We start from the raw sequence: 26,303 nt of genomic DNA, 5'->3' as shown, positions 1-26,303 counted from the left end.
TATGCTTCGAGGCGCAGGGCAAGGCTTGAATACTCAATGAGTACTTTGTATCGGTGTTTACTAAGGAGGTGGATGCTGACAAAATATCGGTAAAAGTGGACAAGGTAGAAGCAATGGGAAGGGGTGAAAATTGAGAGACAGGATGTACTAGTAAGGCTGGGTATGCTTAGAGTGGATAAGTCGCCTGGATCAGATGGCTTACATCCCAGGTTGCTAAGGGAATTGGGGGATGAGATAACGGAAGGGGTTGCCATAATTTTCTAATCTTCCCTAGATGCGGGGGAGGTGCCTGAGGATTGGAAAATGGCAAATGTGATACCATTGTTCAAGAAAGGGTGCAAGGACAATCCTAGTAACTACAGGCCGGTCAGTTTAACATAGGTGGTGGGTAAAGTTTTAGAAACAATAATCAAGGAAAAAATTAACAGGCACTTGGAGAGGTTTAAGCTAATTAAGGAGAACGAACACGGATTTGTAAAAAGGCAGATCGTCTTTGACTAATCTAATTGAATTTTTTGATGAAATAATAGGGAGGACTGATGAAGGGAATTCAATGGATGTTGTCTACATGGATTTTAGGAAGGTGTTTGACAAAGTACCACATAACAAAATTGAGGCTCATGGAATAGGTGGGTCAGTGGCAGCTTGGATAAGGAATTGGCTTAAGGACAGAAACCAGCGAGTTGTGGTAAATGGCTGTTTTTCAGACTGGAGGATGGGAGACAGTGGTGTTCCCCAAGGGTCACTGCTGGGGCCTTTATAGAGCGCTGGTTAGGCCACAACTGGATTATTGCGTCCAGTTCTGGTCACCACACTTTAGGAAGTATGTGAAGGCCCTTGCAGAGGAGATTTACCAGAATGGTCCCAGGGATGGGGGATCTTCGCTACAAGGACAGGTTGGAGAAGCTGGATTTGTTTTCATTAGAGCAAAGGAGGTTGAGGGGTGATTTGATAGAGGTGTACAAGATTATGACGGGTTTGGATAGGCTAGACGGGGAAAGGCTGTTCCTACTAGCTGATGGTACAAGGACTAAGGGACACAGATTTAAGGTTTTGGGCAAGAGATACAGTGGGGATGTGAGGAAAAGATTTTTACGCAGCGAGTGGCGATGACCTGGAACTCGCTGCCGACGGAAGTGGTGGAAACGGAGACACTCAATGTTTTCAAGGGGAGACCAGGTAGGCACTTGAGGGAAATAACCTTGCAGGGCTACGGGGATAGAGCGGGGGAATGGGACTGACTGGATTGCTCTACAGAGAGACGGCACGGACTCAATAGGCCGAATGGCCTCCTTCTGTGCCGTTATGACTCTGACTTTCACAAGAGGCAGAAAGAAATTGCAGGCTCCCATTGATGCTTTCCATAGATGCTCAGAAAGCATTTGACAGACAGTTGACAATTCTACTGGGAAATCTTTGAGAAGCTATTTCCTAAATTGATGTTTCCCCTTATCCCCTACACTCACTTTAGTCACACAAGGCTTTCTTCATAACTTAATTCCCTAAGGCCTAGAATCACACTGGTCACTTTTCTCTGACCTTTTTAAATGCATCTATTATCCTTTGAGTTAGGGTTACCAAAACTTTCTGGATACTCCTAGAATTGGCTTCACTTTTGATCAACAGAATGTAATTCTAAGTTGTTCTGACCCTGTGATTAATGACCTCCAGAGGCATCACAGTATATGATTTGCTTTATTGATAACTGCTTCACGCTGATCGGATGCTTTCAGGTTATACAACAGGAAACTTTGTGCTATCCGGCACCGATGGGACCGAGCTGTTGCCGTCCCATCAAAACTGCCGGACAAACCAGCGCTAATGTTGAAACATACGGAGATTTTGAGCTCCGTATCTGGCAACAAACCCTGTTGCTTCTAAACAGTCGGCCGTACCTTGCAAGCATCTCTGTAGCTTAGCAACAGCTTCAGCGAGACCTTGCAGAGCCTGACTGGTGGGGAAAAAAAAGCAACGAAAAGAAAAAAAACCTAACGAAACGGCTCCTGATTTTTGCCGGTGGCTCGAGCATTCCGGACAGTTAACCTCCGGATAAACCAAAGTTTCCTGTAAATAATGACTCCCAATTTCTTTTCCTTTTCCGCTTCTGCCAGTAGAGCTGCAAAGCAGGAGCCTTTCATGTTCTGCACATGTTTGCTGCTCTGCATTCCTTTACATTTATCCACCTAAAGATTCATATGCCTTATGCCAACCTCTTTTATGCTCATTACCTATCTATATAGCTTCATGTCATCAGCAAATTTAATAAGACTACCACAGAAACCCTGTTCCATACCACACACAAAAATGTGTCAACAGTAGGGGTCACAAAAGTAAAATCATTTTTGACAGTTAACAAAATGTGCAAGTTCTAAAAGACATTCAGCACTCAAAAGGATTAGTCTGCGCTGTTTCAGTTCAGTGATGTGTGCCAGGTATTTCTGCCTTAGGTATACTGTGTGTTCCCTCCCATCACCTACAAATCTTTGCAGAATGGCACTGGTTACTTTTTCCCTGGCAGAGCATTTTCCATTTATCACCATCCTAAGGCGATTCTCAATCTATCTGGACAATTTGCCCTCCATTCCATGCCTTGCTCCATTAGTCTCGCGTGAGAACTTTGTCAAATGCCTCTTGACAATCCAAGTGAACTACATATACTGAATTACTCTCTTCCATCAGTTTCATTACGTCCTCAAAGATTTCCTGTAGGTTTGTAAGCATGACCTATTACTTGTGAAACCATGCTGACTGTCTCCATATTGCCTGTGCTATTTAGACCTTAATTTATAGCATCTGTAAAATCTCCTGGAGTGTTCTTCCCACTACAGATGTTAGACTAACTGACCTGTAATTACCAGGTTTGTATTTTATTATTTTCTGAATATTGGAACTACATTCACTATCCTCCGGTTCTCAATATTTATGGAGCTCTTTTTAAAAAAAAAAAAAAAAAAAAAAAAATGAACCAAAGTATTATTAATTTCCTCCTTTAATTTTTTGCAGATGTATCCCATCTGGCTTTCTGCCTATTTAATCCTTTCACTTTCTTCATAACACATTCATTACTAACTTCTTTGTGTGTCCTATATTCCACCCATGTAAATGGAGATCTATCTATAGTTCTCCAGTGGAAATTTGTGTGAAGGATCCATTTGATATATCTGCTTTAATCTGATAATTTTTATTAGTTTTACCTTTAATGGATTCACCTTTCCTCAAATATTAATGAACTGTAGTTGTAAACACTTTTGGACCCTTCTTGCTGCCCTCTGTGATTTACCTTTATGCTCTCCTAATTTTCCTAATGCTCTCTGTAACTATTCTCAGTTGCCTTTTTATATGAATTCCAATTCACCTGATGTTTTGTTTAATTGTATATCTTTTAAAGTATTTATTTATTTAGTAGAGGCAAAAGGCATGTAGATTAGTGACCTTGATGGGGATGATCTGCTGATTGGCAGAGTCCATCTGCTCCAAAGAATGGTGAAATAGCCTTGCCACTGCAGCAAACCCTGTCTCACTGCAAGCACACCATTGTGGGAACCTCATCGCCACAAGAGCTGCGGTGCTTTAAAGAGAAGGTTCATCGCCGTGAAGGGCAACTAGAGATGGGCAATAAATGTGACCGTGCCAGCGTCATCCATAACCTGAGAGGAACAGGTAGCACCAATGAAGAGAGAGGGAGCTGGCATTTGAATACCCAACTGGGAAAGGGAAAATGGAAGCAATCTGGGAAGATCAGTTGTGTCAACTAGGAATGTGGGTTAACCCCAACTCGTTAAAAATTATCAATGGTACAGTGCTGCACCGATATACCATGCCATAGTTGTGCGGAGAGTCTGGTTTAAGTTCCTGATCCCAACTTCATTGCCAAGGGGAGGTACTGAATGAAAGCCACACCTAGCAGTCAGCTGTGAGCTGCATTGACCAAGGACTGGGATTGGGTTAGATGCCCATGCTTTCAGTCCCATGATCTGACAGTTATGGACTATAGAATTAATAATTATTGAAATGAACCAATAGATTTTTTTTAAAGAGTAGTCATCCATCATGTAGGTTACTCAATAGAGTTCTTCACTACAACATGTCTATGCTGAATCATTTAAGCTTCATATTTATGTAGTTTTTGTTTGGTGATAATTTAAGTTGTGTTTTTTTCCCTCCTCATTTTATTCCTATTCATCAGTGAATGTAATTGTTCAGACATTTTCTTATTTGTGATATTTTAGAAAAGACCTGTGCAAATCTCAAAAGGAATGTCAAGAGTTTATGGAACAAATAAAGCATCAAGAGTCTTTGCTTGCTATGAATAGTACAGATCGTGTTGCCGGCCTGTGTTTGAAATGTGCCCAGCATGAGGCAGTTCTGGCCCGGACTCATAGTGATGTACACGTGAAGGCTGTTGACAGATTAAGGAAGTAAGTATGTTTTAAATTGTGTGTGATACAAGCAATATTTTGCTATTAATATTTAAGGACTAGTATATGTTGCTCTATACGTTAGTAGTTAACAAATATGTGGAATCAAGAATAGGAGGATATAATCTAAAAAGAGTGTAGATGCTAGGACAATTGGAGCTCTCAAGACTGAGAGAGATTTTTTGTTAGATAAGGATAACAAGGGATATGGAACAAAAGCGAGAAAATGGAGTTGAGGTGCAGATCATCCGCTAATTGAATGGCAGAGCAGGCCCATGAGGTTAAATGGTCTCCTCTACATTGGGGAGACCAAATGCAGATTGGGTGACCGCTTTGCGGAACGCCTCCGTTCAGTCCGTAAGGGTGACCCCGAGCTTCCGGTCACCTGTCATTTTAATTCACCGCTCCATTCCCACTCGGACCTCACCGTCCTTGGCCTCTTGTATTGTTGCACGGAAGCTCAACGTAAACTCGAGGAACAGCACCTCATCTTCCGATTAGGCACTCTGCAGCCTTCTGGACTCAATATCGAGTTCAACAATTTCAGATCATAACCTCGGCCCCTATTACATTTTTTCTTGTAATTTTTCCACTCCTTTCCCCCCCCCCCCCCCCTTTTTGTTTCTCTCTCACACCTGGCAGCTATCTCTTGCCCTGCCAGTACACTTCACACCTAATCTCAGCCTATTACCATCTCGTCTAGCTTCGAATACCTTTTATTGTCTCTTTTACTTCTTTTGTTTCTTTTACTTCTTTTGTCCGATCGCAGCCCTGCCTTCGATCTATTTTCTTTTCTTTCCAGTTTTGAAGAAGGGTTCGACCCGAAACGTCAACTCAAATTTCTCTCCACGGATGTTGCCTGACCTGCTGAGTTTTTCCAGCATTCTCTGTTGTTATTTTAAATGGCCTGCTCCTGTTCCGTATGTTCCTAGAACAACAATTATTTCTCAAGGTATTGCCTTCATGAAATGCTGTGTGTGTGTGTGTACACCCATCACCCTCATGACTTAGCCTGGGGAACAGACAACCAGTTTATCAACTTCAAAATCATCATCTTTGCCTTCAAATCCCTCAATATTCCAGCATCCATGGACTAGCCTTCAGCCAGTACGCCTGTGCACTCTGGAATTCTATAGCTGTTCCTCGCGGCCTTGCTTGCCTCTCTTATCTCAAAATCCTCATCAAAACTTACCTCTTTGAATATGCCTTTAGTCACCTCCCCTAACATCTTCTACTCAGTTCTCAGTATCCACTACTGCCCCCGTGAAGTGACTTGGGATGCTTCATTGTATGAAAAGTGTATCAGTGCAAGTTGTTGCACAGATTATCATCTTTGAATTTCAGAGAAATAGCTCTTGAAGGGATTCTGCCGGGTAGACTCATAAAAATTGTATTTCGGAGCCTTCCCCATGTATCTGACAATCAAAATTTGGAGAGAAAAAAGTTCAGGTATTTTATAATACACCAACAGTTATTCTGATGATTATAGTCATTACAGAGTTCCCACAGTCAATTTTCACAGCTACAATATTTATAACTAACTTTGGAGTCTCACAAGAAGAATCTAAAAGACTGTCTGTATTTTAGGGAAGTATGCATTCTTATAATAAAATCTCAGTTTTGAAATTTGTACGCTGCTAAGTCCTGGAGTTGGTGAGCGCTGGCTTTGATCACTGTATGTTGATCTTAAAATGATTAGCTGATAACTGAAACAGGTGCTGGGTTAATAAAATAATACACCAAATTTAATGTTCACGTTTTATTTAATGAACTGCATATATGTGGAGAAGGGGTCAAAAATATAATTTCTGTGAGTCTCCCCTTTAAAGAATTGGCTTCACAGCCTTCCAGCATAATGGTAGCTGGCACACCGTGATGAAGTGTAAGCATACAGACAGCGTATGCATATTCTCATTCCTCCTGTAGGACAGTAACTATCGGTCTCAGATAGATTCTGTTATTTGTTATGCAGGATTAGACTGGAGTTTTCTAAATTTAAAACAAAGTGACAAGAAGTAATGAATGACGGCAAGATCTAGTAACCAATTCCAAGGCTAATACTGGTTTGAAATTTTCGATTACTTCAGAAACTGAAGTAAATTTAGCCAGGTTAATTTTTATAAGATGGATAAATGAATGCAAAATTCTCCATGATGAAATTTGTGAAAGATATTGGGCACTTTAAGTAAACGTCATGGAACTTGGAACTAATGGGATCGGAGTATCTTGGTTCATAGTCACAGCATTTTCATACAAGCAAAACAGCTCTCGTCCTTAATTCTTTTTGAAAGTACCTTCCTTGAATCATTAGTTATACATAGTTTTTTCATTTTCAACTTCTATAATTTTGTTTACAAATGGATTAGATGGAAATGTAAACTGATTTGAGTTCCCTGCAGCCACTCTGATAATGAGAAGGTGTTTACACTTGTCAGCTTTTTCAGGATCGTTAACAATTGCAGACAAAATGAATATTCATACAACCACTAAGAAGGATGTTGTGTATTTTATTTTAGATAAATAGTTTGTTTAAATTGCACATGCCAAAATGTTGCTTACATATCTGCAGTCACTGGACTTCAAAGCAATAAACTGTGTGTGAAGCATTTTGAGACATTTGAGAAACTTGATAAATCTTACTCCCATCCTTCCTAGGCAATCTTAAAATTAATAGCAGAAATTTCTTCTAAAGCATGATAAATGTTCATCAGTCAGTTTTTATGACTGAAATGTTAACTGTTACCACAGATTGGGTAAATAAAAAGTCAAAATTCCATGGAGAGGCAATTTGTTTAGTTTAGTTTTAGCTGTTACGGTAATTATACAAGCATAACCAGAGTTAACATGATCTACTGTGTTTGCCAAATTATAATTGTTGAATAAAAGTATTTGACCAGTGTCATTGCATAAAGTTTTTGGTCTGGCAAATGCATAATTTAAAACAAAATATTCTTTTCTGTTATATTATTACTTTGTCTTTTACTGGGGAAGTTAGAAATTTGTTCTCCACCCAACACCTATTGGTTACTCCTATAGGATAAAATTATCCTTGCACGCATCGCAAATCAGAACTAAATTGGTAATCATCATTCAAAAGACTACACAGTTGGCTGATGTGGAAAATGAAAGAAATCTCACTGGTGCAGTAGAGGTGGTCATTTGAGGCTGTGATTAATGTACATTGTTGAACAAGAATAGGCATGACTTTGTCGGGCATCTTGCCTGTGTTATTTCTGATCAAGCAGTGCTTGATGCTAATGCTGGGTGCTTAAATTAGAAAAGTATGTTCCCCAACTTCGGCACTGATTTAAGAGAAGCGGGGATATTAATACCTGGGGACATAGCTGGCTCATTGATGAAACTTGAAGGCCAGTAGCCCGCTTGCCTGCATTTCCATTTTGATTAAGTCAGCCGATCTCCCATGTTCAAGAAGCTGACATCAGTTTTCCTAGCTCGCCGGAGTGTAGGAGACTTAAATCTGCTGATCAGTCCTGTGTCTCACCATATGTCACCCAGTATTTTGTACATTTTGCCATCCCTCACTTTAACCACAGCAATGTACCCCAAAATTAAAAGCAGAGCTAGGCTATTGACAGTTGAATGAGATAGACTGACCTCTTGGGAACACCTTTTTAAAAACTGTGATTCTGTGAGCATTCCATGCAGAAATTCTGTAACTACAAGTGTCATTCTGAATCCAGGTTGTCTATGTAGATCAGTAACAAAAGTGGTTCCAAAACCAATCCCTCGGGCACTTCATTCTCCACAGCCCGACATCAGTCTCCTAACGAGTACCCGCTGCTTCCTCTGTTTCAGCTGATTACTAATGCATTTCCAAGTTTTACCTAGAATACCCACTGCCATAGGCTTACTTAGTAGCTTTTCAGATGAGAATTTATTGAAGGGTTTCTGGAAGTCTAGTTTTTATATGGCATGCGAAGATCCAGTGGATTTCCTGTGAAAAGTCTCTTAAATGTGCATGGAACCATCTGACTTTCTGTACGATGTTGGCAGCTTTTCAAATGGAAGGACAAGTCTACCTTATTACAAGGAGCTCGAGGAACAGCACCTCATCTTCCGATTAGGCACTTACAGTCTTCCGGACTCAATATCGAGTTCAACAATTTCAGATCATAACCTCGACCCCTATTACATTTTTATATATGTTTTTATCCACACCTTTGGTTTGTGCCTTTTTTTTTCTCTTCCCCCCATGGCAGCTGTCTCATTCTGCCAGCGCATTTCACACTTGATCTAGAGCCATCTTTTGTCTCTTGTCCTATTACTATCTCATCTCGTCTTGAATACCTCTTAATGTCTCTTCACTTCCCTTTTTGTTCTTTCATCCCCTCCCCCATTTCCCAGCCCCCAAACTGGCCTTTTAATCTCTTTCATTTCCTGCCTTTTTTCTGAGTTCTGATGAAGGGTCATCGACCTGAAACATTAACTCTATTTCTCTCTCCACGGATGTTGCCTGGCCTGCTGAGTTTTTCCAGCGTTTTCTGTTGTTGTTTCTGTTGTGTCCGTGTGTTAATAGAGACACTGAAGACAGGAGTTGGTTTCACAGGTGTTTACTGAACAAAGTCTGGAGGGGAACTAAGTGATGCAACACAATATACAGGCTTATATAGCCCGAGTGGCCATTACCGGCATTACAGTACACAGGGGGCTCTTAAAGGCACGTACACTACAATTCCTCCCCTTTTAGCCAACCAGTACATAATATTTTAAGTAATCATTAATTACATGTTACAAGAAAAATAATCTACACATTGCTGCAGTTAATCAATTATAAGTCAGTCTCTCTGGAGGCTTCCTGACTCGGTCCAGATAACGCCTCGGTGGTGTAGTAGTTTCTGGTGGTGTAGTAGGTTCTTTTGGCAAGGCTGATTCGGCTTGAATGCCAGTGTCGGGTTCATCGGGTTCCAGTATCACCGGATCGGAGGTAGATACTATGGGTATCTCTACTTCATCATTAGGCGTATAGAGTTGTGGTGTAGGTTGTCCCTTTTCAGATGACTCTATGATTTGGTCAGCATGGCGCCTTATTATGCTTTCTCCAATGTCCACGGTATACATCAGCGGTCCGAGTCGTGTGCCGATAGTTCCAGGCTGCCATTTCTCGGTACGGTAGTCCCGGGCCAAAACTTGTTGACCTATCTGGAAGGTTCTAGTTGGCCTTTCATTCATGCCTTGAAATTGCCAGTTCTCCACGTCCCTTCTGATGTTTGGCTTGATCAAATCCAGCCGGCATCTTAGGCTTCTATTGAAGAACATCATGGCGGGAGTTTGGTTTGTAACCATATGTGTTGCATTCCTGTATGCAAACAAGAAGCTATCCACCTTATGCTGAAGTTTTATGTCTTCATTACCCATGGCCTTTATGGCCTTCTTGAAGGTCTGGACAAACCTTTCAGCCAATCCATTGGCGGCGGGATGGTATGGGGCGGACATGTAGTGCTTAACCCCATTGTTTTTTAAGAACTTCCTGAATTCTTTGGACACAAATTGCGGTCCATTATCAGAACAGATCTGTTCAGGCAGCCCATTCCTGGCAAATATGGTCCTTAATACTGTGATGGTTTTTTCCGTGGTGGTGGAGGACATCTTTATTACCTCCGGCCAATTGGAGTGTGCATCAACCGCGATTAAGAACATTGAGTCCATAAATGGACCAGCAAAGTCGATGTGTACCCTTTGCCATGGAGATGAGGGCCACTCCCATGGATGTAGAGGGGCTTGTGGTGGAGCGTTTTGGACCTTCTGGCATCCTAGGCAGCTCTTGGTCATTTCTTCGATGTCTCCATCGATACCTGGCCACCATACAAACGCCCTGGCTAGGTTCTTCATTTTCACTCCACCCAGATGCCCCTCTTGAAGCTCCTTTAGCACTTTATCCTGGAGTTTGGGTGGAATCACCACTCTGGATCCACACATCAAGGTTCCTCGGCACACTGACAGCTGTTCTCTTCTTTGCGAGAATGCTGGCAACAGTGGTTCGCCATGTGCTGGCCATCCCTTCACTGTTAAATCGTAGACTCGTGAGAGAGTCGGGTCATTTCTAGTTTCCCTTTCAATGGCAGAATTTGTTACTGGTAGACATTCGACTATGGTAGAGTGGAAAATCTCCACTGGGTCTACGGTAGGTGCCTCTTCTACTGTTGGCAACGGTAGGCGCGATAAACCGTCAGCATTCCCATGCTGTTTTGATCCTTTGTATTCTATGTTATATTGGTGTGCCCCTAGAAAAAGGGACCACCTCTGTAGCCTTTGCGCTGTCATAATGGGAACACCCTTTTTAGGGTTGAATATGGAGATGAGGGGTTGATGGTCAGTCAACAAGGTAAATTTTTGTCCGTGTGTTAATAGAGACACTGAAGACAGGAGTTGGTTTCACAGGTGTTTACTGAACAAAGTCTGGAGGGGAACTAACTGATACAACACAATATACAGGCTTATATAGCCCGAGTGGCCATTACCGGCATTACAGTACACAGGGGCTCTTAAAGGCACATACACTACAGTTTTGGATTTCCAGCATCCGCAGTATTTTGCTAACGCTAGAGTAATAATTACTGCTGCTTTGCATTTTTAAAAATTAATTTGTCCCTGACCTGTGGAAAAAATTCTCTCTGGTTTTTACATTTTAAAATGTATTGGCACAACTTAAAATAAATTGGTAATCAGGATATAATTTGTTTCCTTTGTGTAGAGAAAGAGATGACCTGATGAGTATGTTAACAAGTTTGAGATGCACTGTAACTGAAATGCAGGCCAGGGAAAACGCTGCATGTCAGCAAGTGAAACAAGCTATGGAGGTAGCAGAAGAAGCCAACTTGGAGAAAATGCAGGTAATTAAAATAAAAAAGCAGACTTGACCCAGTAGCTACAATACCCATTGTTATCCCTGATCCGAGTGTACTTCATGGGTAGTATAGAGAAAGAAAAAAAGACTTTTCACAACCTCAGACTCAACTAATATCACTAAAACCAATTATCTGGTCATTAAATCATTGCTGTTCGTGGGACCTCACTGTGCGCAAATTGGCTGCCGCGTTTCCTACATTACAACAGTAACTACACTTCAGTAGTACTTCATTTTCTGTAAAGCGCTTTGGGAAGAGGAAGCATTTCAAGCAATAACACCACTCACCTTGATCAGCACAAAAATATGCCCTGACAGAAAGAAATTGTAAATGTTTGGAATGATTTTATGTGTCCGCACAAGTGCTGTTTTATGCCTTGCAGGAATTTTAATGATCTGTTTGATAATCCAGAATCTGATTTTTAAAAAGCATTTGTTAAGTTACTACATAAGAGACTTTGCTATGAACTTTTTGCCCCTATTTATAAAAAAAAAAAAAAAATTAATAATGTTTTTTTATGGCTTGATCTATCTGCACTTTCAAAGAAATATGTATTTGCACCCCTAGGTTTCTCTGTTCCTTCACACTTTTCAGCATCTTTTCATTTAGTATGCACTCATATTCCTTGTTTTTCCTCCCAAAATATATTACCTCACAGTTCTCCAATTTAAATGCATCTGCCACCTGTCTGCCCATTCCATTAACCTATGTCCTCCTGAAGTCTTTTACAGTTGTCCTTTTGTGTCAGTTTGTCAACATATCCTTTCAGATGAGGGAAAAGTCTTAAGTTATGTTTTTATTTTTAAGTCCTTTCACTATGACTGGCAGCATCTTCTTCCTTGGTAAAGACGGATGCAAAGTACTCATTTAGTACCTCAGCCTCCACGCATAGGTCTCCTTTTTGGTCCCTAATCGGCCCCTCCTCTTCCTACCCATTTACTATTTATATGCCTATAGAAGACTTTTGGATTCCCTTTAAAGTTAGCTGCCAGTCTATTCTCATACTCTGTCTTTGCCCCTCTTATTTCCTTTTTCACTTCCCCTCTGAACAATTCAGCCTGGTTCTCACTTGTATTCTCAACCTGACATCGGTCATACACCCCCCTTTTCTGCTTCATCTACTCTTTCTCTTTCGTCATCCAGGGAGCTCTGGCTGTGGTTGCCCTACCTTTCCCCCTCATGGGAAAGTACCTTGACTGTACCCGAACCATCGTCTCTTTAAAGGCAGCCCACAGTTCAATTACAGTTTTACCTGACAATCTTTGATTCCAATTTACCCAGGCCAGATCCGTTCTCAACCCACTGAAATTGGCCCTCCTCCAGTTTTTACTCTGGATTGCTCCTTGTCCTTTTTTGTTCTTGTCCTTGTCCAGAAACTGCTGAGCTTCATAAGGAGGAAAGTCTTAATATTTGGTTTATTGCAATGCTTTTCTTGGCATGTCTGTAGGTTCTTTACTGCCCTTAACACCCTGCTCACGCACAGCTACATCCAGTTCATAGAATATTTCTGTTATTACTACAAACCGTTTTGAGTCAAATTTGCTGCTCTCAGGTTTCTGTAAACAATTCTCAGATTCACAGCAGTTCATCTGATATCTCCACCTCTACTACAACAAAGAACATTCGCAAGTAATAAGACCAAATAATAATGACAAAATAAGGCAAGTGGGATCTTTGATTTTATATTGTATCTAAAATCATATAATACAAAAGCAAGGAGACCTTGGGCCACAATTGGAGTATTCTGTACAGTTCTGGACATCCTTTATTAGAACCATATAAAAGCAATGGAAATGTGCAATATAGATTCAATAGAATGTTATGAAGAAAGACTTGAAAAGTTAGGTATTTTTCATTAGAGCTGAAGAGGTAAAAAAGTTTACAAGATTATGAAGATTTCCGGTAAGGTAAAGAGAACATAACATAAGAAGAAGGAGTAGGCCAATTAGCCCTTTGAGCCTGCTCCGCCATTCAATAAGATCATGGCTGATCTTCTACCTCATCTCCACTTTCCTGTACTGTCCCCATATCCCTTGATTCCCTTAATATTCAAAAATCTATCGATCTCTGTCTTGAATATACTCAATGACTGAGCATCCACTGCCCTCTGGGATAGAGACTTCCAAAGAATCACCACCCTCAGTGAAGAAATTTCTCCTCATCTCAGTCCTAAATGGCTGACCCCTTATTCTGAGACTGTGACCCCATGTTCTAGACTCCCCAGCCAGAGGAAACAATCTCCCTGCATCTACCCTATCAAGTCCTGTAAGAATTTTGTATGTTTCAATGAGATCACCTCTCATTCTTCTAAACTCCAGAGAATATAGGCCTAGTCTACTCAATCTCTCCTCACAGGACAATCCCCCCATCCCAGGAACCAGTCCGGTGAACCTTTGTTGCACTCCCTCTATGGCAAGTATATGGCAAGGAGACCAAAACTGTACACAATCCTCCAGGTGTGGTCTCACCAGGGCTCTATATAATTGCAGCAAGACATCTTTACACTTATACTCAAATCCTCTTGTAATAAAGGCCTACATAGCATTTGCTTTCTTAATTGCTTGCTGTAGCTGCATGTTAACTTTGTGATTCGTGTACAAGGACACCCAGGTCCCTCTGAACACCAACATTTCCCAATCCCTTACCATTTAAAAAATACTCTGCTTTTCTATTTTTCCTACCAAAGTGGATAACTTCACATTTCTCCACATTATATTTCATTTGCACACACCCTTTAAGCCTCCTTGCAACCTCCTCACAACTTGCATTCCCACCTAGCTTTGTATCATCAGCAAACTTGGATATATTACATTTGGTCCCCTCATCCAAATCATTGATTATAGATTATAAATAGCTGAGGCCCAAGCACTGATCCTTGCGGTACCCCACTAGTTACAGCCTGCCAACCCAAAAATGACCCGTTTATTCCTACTCACTGTTTTCTGTCCGTTAACCAATCCTCAATCCACGAGCTCTAATTTTGTTTAATAACCTCTTGTGTGGCACCTTATCGAATGCCTTCTGAAAATCCAAATACACCACATCCATTAGTTCCCCCTTATCCATTCTGCTAGTTATAACCTCAAAAGACTAATAGATTTGTCAAACACTACTGTATTTCCCTTTCATAAATCCGTGTTGACTCTGCCCAATCCCATTATTTTCTAAGTGCCCTGTGACCACGTCCTTAATAATAGATTCTAGCATTTTCCCTACTACTGATCTCAGGCTAACTGGATTGTAGTTCCCCGTTTTCTCTCTCCCTCCTTTCTTAAATAGTGGGGTTACATTTGCTACCTTCCAATCTGCGGGAACCGTTCTAGAATCTGTGGAATTTTGGAAGATGACAACCAATGCAGCCACTATCTCTATAGCCACCTCTTTCAAAACCCTAGGACGTAGGCCATCAGGTCATGGGGATTTATTGGCTTTCAGTCCCATTCATTTCTCCAGTACTATTTTTATACTACAGGTACACTATCCCTTATCCGAACGCCTTGGGACCAGCTGAGTTTTGGTTTTCGGAATTTTTCGGATTTCAGAAGGTATTATTATAAGACTGGGAAATTTGTATTTAATATAAATTTTAAAAGTTCAGGCTACCTCTTGCGACTGTTCCGTGTCTCATTCCCCTTCCTGCTTCTCTGGAAAGCCGGATATTGGCTGACTCCTACTAAGCTGGCCCGCAAATCAGGTCGGGGGTCGGGTGGGGGGGGGAGAAAAGAATATCGGACGGGCCGCGGTTCGGGTCGGTCGGGGGGGGGTCGGTCGCGGGGGTCCGGGGGGAGAAAAGAATATTGGACGGGCCGCGGTTCGGGTCGGGTCGGGAGAAAAGAATATTGGACGGGCCGCGGTTCGGGTCGGGGGTCGGGAGAAAAGAATATCGGACGGGCCACGGTTCGGTTCGGGTCGGGTCGGGGGGGAGAAAAGAATATCGGACGGGCCGCTGTATTGGGTTCACTCTCCCGGTACCTCCTTCACACTGCCTGGCTCGGCCTGCAATCTCCTACCCAGGAGGGAACTCTGTGACCCTCTGCCCTGCTCAGCGTAAGTCGTGCGCCACTCTGGTCATGTCGTGCGCACGACTTACGCTGAACGAAAAAACTTTCGGTTTTTAGAGGTTTTCAGTTTTCGGAAGTTCGGATAAAGGATAGTCTACCTGTAATACTAATTTCTTGCAGTTCTTCATTTTCGCTAGACCCTTGATTCTCCACTATTTCCAGGAAGTTTTTTGCGCCTTCTTCCATGAAGACAGACACAAGGGCCGATTTTCTCAATTGGTGCAGCTTGGGAGTGGGTCAGCTGGTTTCAGTCCCGCCCCCAACTTCATCCGACCCACGGATGTGATTTTACGTCAGTTGGCCTTGTTAAGCCTGCCCTGCGGGTTTACCAACCAATTAAGAAAAAGCCGGTCCGATGACGTCATTTGATGACACGTCATCTGCCGGTTTTCTTCAAGGGACCACGCACAATTTTTCTTTGACAGCTCATTTCTCAGTGTTTGACAGCATTGAGGTGCTGCAAGCACTGACGATGACTGTTTGCAAGTGAGTTCTTGCACCCAGGCTCTCCAGTGACTCCCTCCTTAGGCTGGAACAGATGGCAGGTGAGTTTACAGAAGCCATCTGTCACTGGTGAGCGAGGCTCTCCTAATGCGGTGGGACTGCACATAGACTTTTCTGTAGGTAACAAGTTTTAAATTATATGTGCATTAAAAATGAATTTCCCAACATTTACTTACCTCTGAAACTCACCAGTGCACCATTGGATCCTTCACACCACTTCTGCAACTGTCATCAATGCAGAAACATTACAGCAGACTCAACACGCCACACTTACCTGGCGTGGTGTCCGTATGTCAGGAAGCCCGAAGTAGAATTGTCAAAATTGCAAAAGAGCCGGTTAACTGCCTGTTAAAGGTTGTTAACAGGCAGTTAAAGGTTGTTAACAGGCAGTTAAGTGGCTATAATCCTCTTCCCGCCGCTAGGTGTCGGGTCCATACGCAAATCGGGGACCCGACACTTGGGAAGATTGATTGGAGGTGGGTTGACAGCGGGTTTCCTGCCCGCTGTCAATCTTTGCGATTTTTGCCGGATGTCCTGCCTCCAAACACACCCTGAGCGCCGGCAAAATTCCGGCCATGGCATTTGTTTAATTTCTCTGCCATTTCCTTATTCCGCGTTATAATTTTTCCTGTCTCAGCCTGTAAAGGACCCACATTTACTTTTGCCAATCTTTTCCTTTTTACATACCTATAGAAGCTTTTACAGTCTATTTTTATATCTCTTGCTAGTTTACTCTCGTATTCTATTTTCCCTTTCTTTATCAATTTCTTGGCCGTCCTTTGCTGAATTCTAAAATCCTCCCAATCCTTAGGCTTACTACTCTTTTTGGCAACCTTATAAGCCTCTTCCTTTGATCTAATACTATCTTTAATTTTTCTTGTTAGCCACGGTTGGACCACTTTTCCTGTGGGGTTTTTGTGCCTTAAAGGAATGTATATTTGTTGTAAATTATGTATTAATTCTTTAAATGCTAGCCATTGCTTGTCTACCGTCATACCTTTTAATGTAGTTTCCCAATCTACCTTAGCCAACTCACCCCTCATACCTACATAGTTTGCTTTGTTTAGATTTAAGACCCTAGTTTTGGATTTAACTAAATCACTTTCAAACTCAATATAAAATTCTATCATATTATGATCACTCTTCCCTAAAGGCCCCTTTACTACAAGGTTATTAATTAACCCTTTCTCATTGCACAATACTAGATCTAAAATAGCCTGTTCCCTAGTTGGTTCCTCAACATACTGATCTAGAAAACTACCTTGTATACATTTCACACTTACTGCAAATTTGGTTTGTCCAGTCTATATGTAGATTAAAGTCCCCCATGATTACTGTATTACCCTTGTTACAGTATCTGTCCCTCTGACTATACTGTCCCCTACCACAACTACATTCCCTTTCACTCCCCCCACTTGAATGGCCTCCTGTATCATGGTGCCATGGTCAGGTTGCTCATCCATCCTGCAGGCTTTTCCCTCATCCACACTGGCAGCAAGAACCTCATACCTGTTGGACCAGGGCAAAGGCTGAGGCTCCTCCAGCACTGCACCTGGGGTCACCTTACCTGCCTGAGTTGTAGTCACACCCTCCTGTCCCTGACCACTAACCAGACCTGTACCACTACCTAATCTAAGGGGTGTGACTGCCTCCTTGTTCAAACTGCCCAGGTAACTCTCCCTATCCCTGATGCCCTGCAATGTCTGCACCTCAGACTCCAGCTCAAAAACTCTGAGCTGAAGCTCCTCAAGATGCAGGCACTTACTGCAAACGCAGTTGTCCAGGATCACAATGTTCTCCACAAACTCCCACATGCTGTAGTTGTGGCACACCACCTGCGCTACCATTCCTATATAACCTTGTTTTATTTAATTAAATTTGTAATTAGGTAACTTAGTTTACAGTATCGTTTCTTGACTACTTGCGTGATTACAGCACGGTGGCATATTGGTTAGCACTGTTGCCTCACAGCGCCAGGGACCCGGGTTCGAATCCGGCCTCGGGCGACTGTCTGTGTGGAGTTTGCACATTCTCCCAGTGTTTGCGTGGGTTTCCTCTGGGTGCTCCGGTTTCCTCCCACAGTCCAAAGATGTGCGGGTTAGGTTGATTGGCTATGACAAATTGACCCTTAGTGTTAGGGGGATTAAATACGTGGGGTTACGGGGATAGGGTGGGATATGTGTTGGTGTAGGGGTTACGGGGATCGGGTGGGATATGTGTCGGTGCAGGCTCGATGGGCCGAAATGGCCTCTATCTGCACTGTGGGGTTTCTGTGATTTCTGTGATTTCTGTGATCTAGATTAAGTTAAGGGTACTGAAATTATATATCTGCCTGTAACACAATGTCTGTAGTGTACACAAGTAGTGTAGGCAAAAAGCAGCAACTCCTTCCACCTCTTCTCTGAATTCCCACTCTTTCCAAATTCCCAAATAAAACACTATGTTCAAGTCCTCTCCATTTAATCCTACTCTGTGCTCTGCAGAAATGTTCACTTTTATACTCTAGGAGCCTCTCCCAATTTACAAGTGATCACTCAGCTCCCCTGCTCCTGGTGATTGTAAGGGTTTTTTTCTTTGCTAGGTCTCTCTCTCTGGTGAGACCTCTCTCTTTTGCACAGTAATTTACCGAGTGGTTCGACCCACTCACCCCTTAGGTTCTGTACACTGGACTTTGAGGCAGGAACTACAATGCAGAGAATACTCTGTAGACCAAGTTCAATGAAACGAAGTGAAATTTTATTGCATAAAGGAAAAATTGAATGTAAGCCAAAATAAGGTACATGGGAGGGAAAAACAAATCATAATACAGTATTAACCAATATATCCACAGGCATATTATACTTTACAAGGTTCACCATAAATAGGGAAACACATGGAACATCGAGGGACAACAACTCATTGTTAATTATCCCCAAAAATGCCCACTCCCTAAACCTAGCTAGATTAGATTATGAGGGGCCAGAAACATGCTCACCAGTCCCAGTTAGAAAAGTCTTCAAAACGTCTCCGATCCCAATCGTCTACCGAATCGTCGTCTTCTTCCGAGTCTAAACGGCCTCTCTACCGAACCCGAACTCCTAACCGAACTGCACCTTCTTCGGACCCCTGAACGATCTCTCGAAAATGATCTCTACAATGCTCTTCTTGCTCTCCCGCACTGCTCTCTCTCCAAACTCGAACTCCTAATGGCTACCCCAGGTCTCCAGTTATTACTTCTCATGGAGGCCCTTATCTCCCGCCATATCAAGGTTAGTCTTTGTTTAATTTTTGGCGGGCTTGTAGCACAGAGGGGTAGTCATTGTGTTTAAAGTACTTTCGGGATGGCCGGTAACTGCCATCTCTGGTCTGGAATGACCTTCTATTGTCTTTAATGGGTCTTGATGTCCCCCTTTGAATTTGAAGCTGTTTCCCTTTGTCTGGGTAAACATTTTGATGGCCTTTATCTGCAGGCCGATCAGATTGGATCTGCATCCAATCCATATGTATGGGGTTCTGTCTGGTTTTGCATTCTCCGAAATTGCATTCCAGAACTTACTGTGGGCTGAATCCACAAAAGCTGTCTGTGTACTGCAGGAACCATTTTAAAATGTCCCAAAAAGCTGGTCACAGGGTCTGGTGGCCATTTTGTGTGCCCCTTTTTCTGGGCTTCTTTTAAAACAGTCTTTAAAATTAAGGCCTTTTCTGCCAATAGACCCTTATAGGACAATGTTCAATTTTGCGAATCCTACATGATTAGCGCCTATTCCAGACAAACACTTACAGCTGACTGACAGTTAACTGCCACTGACAGGCAGCTTCTGTTAACTACACTTTTTTTTAAAGTTCTAGGTTAAAATCAAAATCTTAAACTAAATTTCACTTTTTACAGCTTCTACTTACCCAATACTTCCCAAAAATTCCCACTCTTTCCAAATTCCCAGACAAAGCACTCTGTTCAAGTCCACTCCGTTTAATCCCGCTCTCTGCAGACTGTGATAAGAGTGATAATGTGTTTTCATTCTTTGACAAGACAGCAACAAAAGAGCATAAGATTAAGATAACCACAAAAAAGAATTCAAGCAGAAGTTCAAAAATGTTTCTTTACACAGAAGGTGGTAGGAATGTGGAATTCTCTGTCACAAACCATTGTTGAAGCAGCATCCATAAATTATTTCAGGTAATAAGGACAAAAATAAGGCAAATGGGATCTTTGATTTTGAATCATATCTAAAAGCATCGAATACAAATGGGATCTTAGATAATTACTCGAAAAAGAGGAATATTAAAGGGCTCGAGAGTGAACAGAAATGTGGGAGTAGACCAGGCGGCTCGTGTGGAGAAAAGGAATGGCATAGACTTTATGGACCGAATGGCCTGTTTTTATGCCGCATCATTTTATGAAGTCCTGGACTATGGGCTGAACCCATTATCTTCTGACAGAGAGATGAGCGTGTTGCCAACTGAGTCAAACTGAAATATGAAGGCAACACCGCTTCAGTAGCTCAACATTGTAATTCTGCGATAATAGTTTGTCTTTGTTAACCGATGATGTCACAGTACTGGGTGGTGTGTCTTTCAGAGAATAGTTGCTGTGTTGTTATCAACCACTTTTAGAATACAGTAATTGTTGGGTTCCTGCACTCTTTTCTGACTGCAGTCTTGGACGATATCTCACGTGGCACAAACCAGCTACTGCTTTTGTATTTCAAAATGAATCATAAAGTATACTGATCTGTATATGAAATGAAACATGGCGGGTGAAAAAGAATACCTTTTTAAGACAAATTCTCCAACGTGCCTTTATTGACAAACAATGAAAACATATCGGGCAGGTAAAATGCTTCTTCCCCTAGGCAGAATGGTCTTTAATATGATGTGCTGCCATTGTTTCCATTGAGAGCAGAAAGTACCATCGTGCGCCACCCCATGGCTTCACTCTACAAATGTATTATATATTTTTTTACATGGGCTACATTAATATTATTTAAAAATAAACACAGCAATGTGATTTAAAAAAAAAACTTATCTGTGTTGTGTTTTGGGAATTCAAGACACTTTACAGATTGGACCTCACATGAAACTCCAATCTGGCTCCATTCCCAAGCCAAAGTACAGTGCGATAATCTATTAGCCTGTCATGTTCTGTTTAGTTTCAAACTGCAATTTGATTTTCCTTTTCTTTAGGCTCTGGTCCATTGTGAGCAGCTGAAGAATGAGATGTTGCGTCAGAAAGAGCGGCTAGAAAGGGAGCTAGCTTGTCAGCAAGAAAAAATTGCAAATACCAAGAAAGTTGTGCATGAAGAAATGAGGAAAGAAAGAGAAGAGTTGGCATTAAAGGTAAGAAAGGAGAGTGTAGCTGTTTTATATTTAAAAAAAAAATACAATTTCTTCAATACATTAATATCCTTAACCACTTTTAAAAAAAATACTGGATGTCCATCCAAACATAAACCAAAATTTATTTCAATAATTTGTCTGGTATCAGAAATTGAAGTTATTATTATGGGATATAAAGAAAGAGTCCCACATATCAATTGTCACTTGAAACAGTACTAAGTGTGCTTTCTGTTATGGCCAGTAGGTGGGGGTGATGGATGACAAGATGGAATTCCTTCTATGTAGCAATTATGTTGGTACATTCCACTGTTGCACCAAGTAAAGCTGTATCATATCGAGGGGTAGGCATACCTAATTTTGTTGCAATAAAATCCTGCAGCTTTGAAGCAAAGTATAATATATAATCCATCTACATACATATAGTTCTTTCTTAACTAAGTTAAAGACTTAAATAAATTTGGTGGGGCTTTTTTTTGTCTTAAGCTTGCGGATTTGCCTGACTCTGATTTTGACTTCGATAAGGCCTGAGCAGTTTAGGCTTGTTCTCGAGCAGGTGTCCATTATTTCAGCTGGATTTTGAACATCCATAATGTTCCATTAATACAATAGCTTCTATACTATCTCTCTCCACTTTAATATTGTATTACTCTGTCATATCTTCCCACTAATAATGTAATGTTCTGCACTGTATCCCCTCAATCCACTCTCGTACTGTCCTCGTATTGTATTCTGAGAGTGGGCAGATATAACATGCTTCTTTCTGTCTCTATACACCTATCTAACTATGCAGGGTGCCTCCATTGGGGATTACAGGTAGTAATAAAACAAAACTGTAACCACTTTTTGGGTATAAGAACATAAGAAATAGAAGCAGGAGTAGGCCATATGGCCCCTCGAGTCTGCTCCAGCATTCAATAAGATCATGGCTGACCATCGACCTCAACTCCACTTTCCCGCCCAATCTCCATATCCCTTGATTCCCCTAGAGTCCAAAAATCTATCTATCTCAGCCTTGAATATACTCAACGACTCAGCATTCACAGCCCTCTGGGGCAGAGAATTCCAAAGATTCACAACCCTCTGAGTGAAGAAATTCTTCCTCACCTCGGTCTTAAATGGCCGACCCCTTATCCTGAGACTCTGCCCCCTAGTTCTAGGCACTCCAGCCAGGAGCAACAACCTTTCAGCATCTACCCTGTCAATCCCCTTCAGAATCTTGTATGTTTCAATGAGATCACCTCTCATTCTTCGAAACTCCAGAGAGTATAGGCCCATTTTGTAGCTACAGAAGTTACCTGAAGAAAGATGCTAAATATGGAGGGAAAAAACACTTATTGGCAGAACACCTCATTTTAGAGGAAAGAATAATCATGAGAGTGAGCTGTTGTACTTACTGTCACTAATCGCACCCAAGGGGTTAGGCTGGTTTATCTATTGAGGTTAAGTAAGACAATATGAAGAAAATAATTCCAGTATACCAGAATAAAATTGGGGGTCATTTGCCAAAATGAAAGAATTCACATAAAATAATTACTTCAGATAAAGCCTGCTAATGGCATTCTGCATTCTGAGGGCTGAAATAAAGAGAGCTGATGAGATTTATCGCTTTTAATCCATGTTCCACACTATTGATTGTAAATTTATGTCGAGGCAATTAAAAAAAAAAAAAAAACTAGTGGAAAAGCAATACAAACTGCAGGGCTCAATACCTCTTTGCCTTTTTGGCTCAGAGAAAACATAATACCTCAAAAATACTGTTTTACAGTTCTCCTTCCACTCCCTCATACACAAATGCGCACACAGTATTGGTGGCTTGATTATTCAGTGTACTGAAGGTAAATTTGTGTAGGTTTTAATAGTCATTGAATGCTCAAACTAGTTATATTTTACAATGACGATGGGAACAGCAGTGAAAGAAACCAGGAAAAGTAGTGCCATAAAGCACCTGCTATTGTACACTGTATAAATCAATCAAATTAAAGTATTGGAGAAAAGTGGTAATTTAATACAAGAGAGCTACAGTGATGCATGAAATAAGTGCATTTACTTTGCACATTACAAATGTTATGTTAAATTATTTGTGCAGCTTTCAAGGAGCTTATTCCAAAGCCCTTTTATTGACAAACCTACAATTTTTATTGCACTGATCCACTCTGTTGGCATCCGGCTGATCCTTTGAAATTAGGTATAAATGTCCTCTGTAGCCATCTGCTGGATAAGTAAGATATTTATTGGTCTAAATAATCTTAGAGCTGCTTTCTTTGTTCAGTTTACAAGGTGTATTGAGGTTAAACACCTCCTCAAATTAAACCATAATTAATATTTATTACTCTTAAGAATAAGAGTGTCATGTCACTGTCATGGCTTTGAGATTACACTGTGTGGATAATAAAATAATTAGGTTAATCTCGCCATTAAAATATTAAACAAAAGAAGCGCATGTGAACACATTAAATCTTTACTAGTATTCAAGTCCCATTACTAATGATGTATTTCACCTAAGTGAGCAACACCTGTATAATTCATAATTTTTTTTTTCCTCTAGTACCAGAGTGATTGGCATTGCTCTTTGGATTAAACATTTTATCTAAACCTTAATTCTTGCCTTTGTCACTCTGGACTTGACTTCTGCAATGTATTCCTTGCTGGCCTCCTGAACGCCACCCTCCACAAACTCCAAATTGTCCAAATCTTGAACCACCCACACCCTGTCCCATATTAAGCAATATTGTGCCCATCAGCTCTGGTCCTCCCAGACCAAAATCGGAGATTCTTCCTGCCTTGATTTGAGGATCCAAGGTGATCACTGAATCGTTGAGGGCGTCCTGTCGCTCTCGCCCCGCGAGAAAATGCTCAAAAGGATTTTTGTTTGCCAGCTCTGCAGCGCAACATAGTCAATTCAATCAAGAATTCCGACTTTCCTTCTCTCTCTTCTGTTTGTTATGCCATAAATCTGGCTCTAATTGTCTGCAGGGCTGCTTGCCAGCTTTTGATTGCTATTGATGTATGAGCAAGTTGCTGGAGAGTTCACAACAGGAGTCTCCACTTAGTTTGGTTCCTTTTTTTTTCCCAGGGGGTGTATAATGTTGGGTCGTGTCTGCAGAGTAATTATATCACTGTAGTATTTACTAGGAGAAGAGTAGTAGCCTGGGCTCCCTAGGTAGACCGTGTTTAGACACCAGGTGAGTGTTTTAGAACTGTTATGGTACTTCATGTTAGGGATTTGTTTGTGCTTCAACTGGGCTTTCTTCATAACGAAGGTGAGGGAAGGATGCTTTTTTGTTTCAGTCGGTGATACTCATTAGGCACTTAAGATTATTCTGCTTATATTTATAAGTGATGAGGTTGCAGTGAGGCTTCTGAATATCTCTGAAAAGAGGGGAGAAATGTATTTTTTTATCTAAAGAGCGCAGACACCTTAAGTAGTGAGTATAGCTTTTAGAAGCAAAAGGTCATGCTTCACAAACTTTATGGGATCATTTGAGGATGCAAGTGGTTGAGGGCTACACACTAGTTTACTTTGGACTTTAGAACTTCCACCTGCGAGCCTTTTAACGAAGAAGCAATTAAAGGCAGGTTCTATACATTTATGCATATTTCTTCTTGGAAGGCATTTAATTTTTGAAACATTTTTTGAGGATCATAGAAACCTGCCATTCTGGGTCTTCGCTCCCCTTCTGAACTTTTCCAAGGATGTGGGTTACAGAAGTAGCCTGCCAGTATCAAAGAGTATCTCAGTAGATTTTAATGCAATTTTAATTACCAATAAGAAATACAATTAACCAAATCTAAAATTTCAATACCATATTGGACAACACTGCTGTAGGAAAACTAAAATTCATGATATTCTGTTTATTTGCAGGTGACCTGTTTGTCAGAGAATGTTGCCTGTCTTGAAGGTCAATTGCAGAGGCTGATGAGAGAAAGGGATTCAGTGTGCAACCAATTGGAAGAAGCTCAGAAACAACTAATGTATAATGAGATGGAAGTCAATAAGGTACAAAATCCAAAATACTCCAGACTGGGCACACAAATAATCTTGTGATGTTCGAGTATGACTAATGTGTATGTTCGTACATAAATGTATGCTGTGGAAATGTTGGGGTCAGTCCCTTTCACAACCATTTACCCTTAGGGAACAGACTCTTGCAGTGTAACTGAGTGACTTGCATTAGCTGCGGTTTATCTCTGTAAAGCACCAGATCTAACGTATTCTACTTGTTATGCATTCACATAAAGAAGCATATTTTCAAATGAACTCCTTCAATTTTAGAAATTATTTAAATTTAGTTAATATGCTCCCTTTTGCCCTCCCACTGAGGTCAGATCGTGCACATATTAATATAGTTCATTATGTGGTCTCTTGGCAGCTTGTGGAATGTGGCGCTATCACTGTATTTTTTGGTGTGGCAGTACTCTGTAGTAAGGAAATTCAGGCTGTGATGTGGGGAGAATGGATGAGTAGGTTTTAATTATACAAAGTTAGAGGTAGGAATGGGGAGAAACTGGGAGAGCACCTATCTATAATTAGGTATCCCAAAATGGCACACAGTATAGGCCTAATCAATGTTTTTTATAAATTCTTCATTACTTTTCCACTTTTGTATTCAATTACCTATTTATAAAATCCAAAATTCTGTTTTCCCTTACTGCTTTATTCATTCCTGTACTACCATTCCTTGTTTTGTCTCCCAAATTGTATTATCTCACACTTATCCACATTAAATTACATCTGCCATTGGTGTGCCCATTCTGCTAACATGTCTTCCTAAAGTCGTCGAATTCCCCACCATCAATATCCTGGGGGTCGCCATTGACCAGAAACTTAACTGGACCAGCCACAGAAATACTGTGGCAACAAGAGCAGGTCAGAGGCTAGGTATTCTGCGGCGAGTGTCTCACCTCTTGACTCCCCAAAGCCTTTCCACCGTCTACAATGCACAAGTAAGGAGTGTGATGGAATACTCTCCACTTGCCTGGATGAGTGCAGCTCTAACAACACTCAAGAAGCTCGACACCACCCAGGTCAAAGCAGCCCGCTTGATTGACACCCCATCCACCACCTTAAACATTCACTCCCTCCACCACCAGCGTACCGTGGCTGCAGTGTGTACCATCTACCAGATGCACTGCAGCAA

At 41.3% G+C, this 26,303-nt stretch overlaps 1 protein-coding gene across 10 annotated transcripts in view; it reads left to right on the top strand.

Annotated features, from left to right (window-relative positions):
* The window catches only part of sdccag8 (SHH signaling and ciliogenesis regulator sdccag8), a 414,689-nt gene that overhangs the window by 65,901 nt on the left and 322,485 nt on the right, over positions 1 to 26,303 (top strand). For all 10 annotated transcript variants that reach the window (XM_085979869.1, XM_085979861.1, XM_085979875.1 and 7 more), the window contains 4 exons: positions 4,230 to 4,418; positions 11,131 to 11,269; positions 21,013 to 21,165; positions 25,028 to 25,162. In XM_085979869.1, coding sequence (XP_085835995.1) covers positions 4,230 to 4,418; positions 11,131 to 11,269; positions 21,013 to 21,165; positions 25,028 to 25,162 — 616 coding nt within the window. The remainder of the gene's footprint in view (positions 1 to 4,229; positions 4,419 to 11,130; positions 11,270 to 21,012; positions 21,166 to 25,027; positions 25,163 to 26,303) is intronic.

The sequence above is a fragment of the Somniosus microcephalus genome, chromosome 3 (assembly GCF_052327205.1).
Source record: "Somniosus microcephalus isolate GS21.2 chromosome 3, FLI_Smic_1.0, whole genome shotgun sequence".
NCBI lineage: Eukaryota > Metazoa > Chordata > Chondrichthyes > Squaliformes > Somniosidae > Somniosus > Somniosus microcephalus.
Note: the sequence above shows the minus strand (reverse complement) of the source record. Positions and strands in the feature narration are given on the sequence as shown.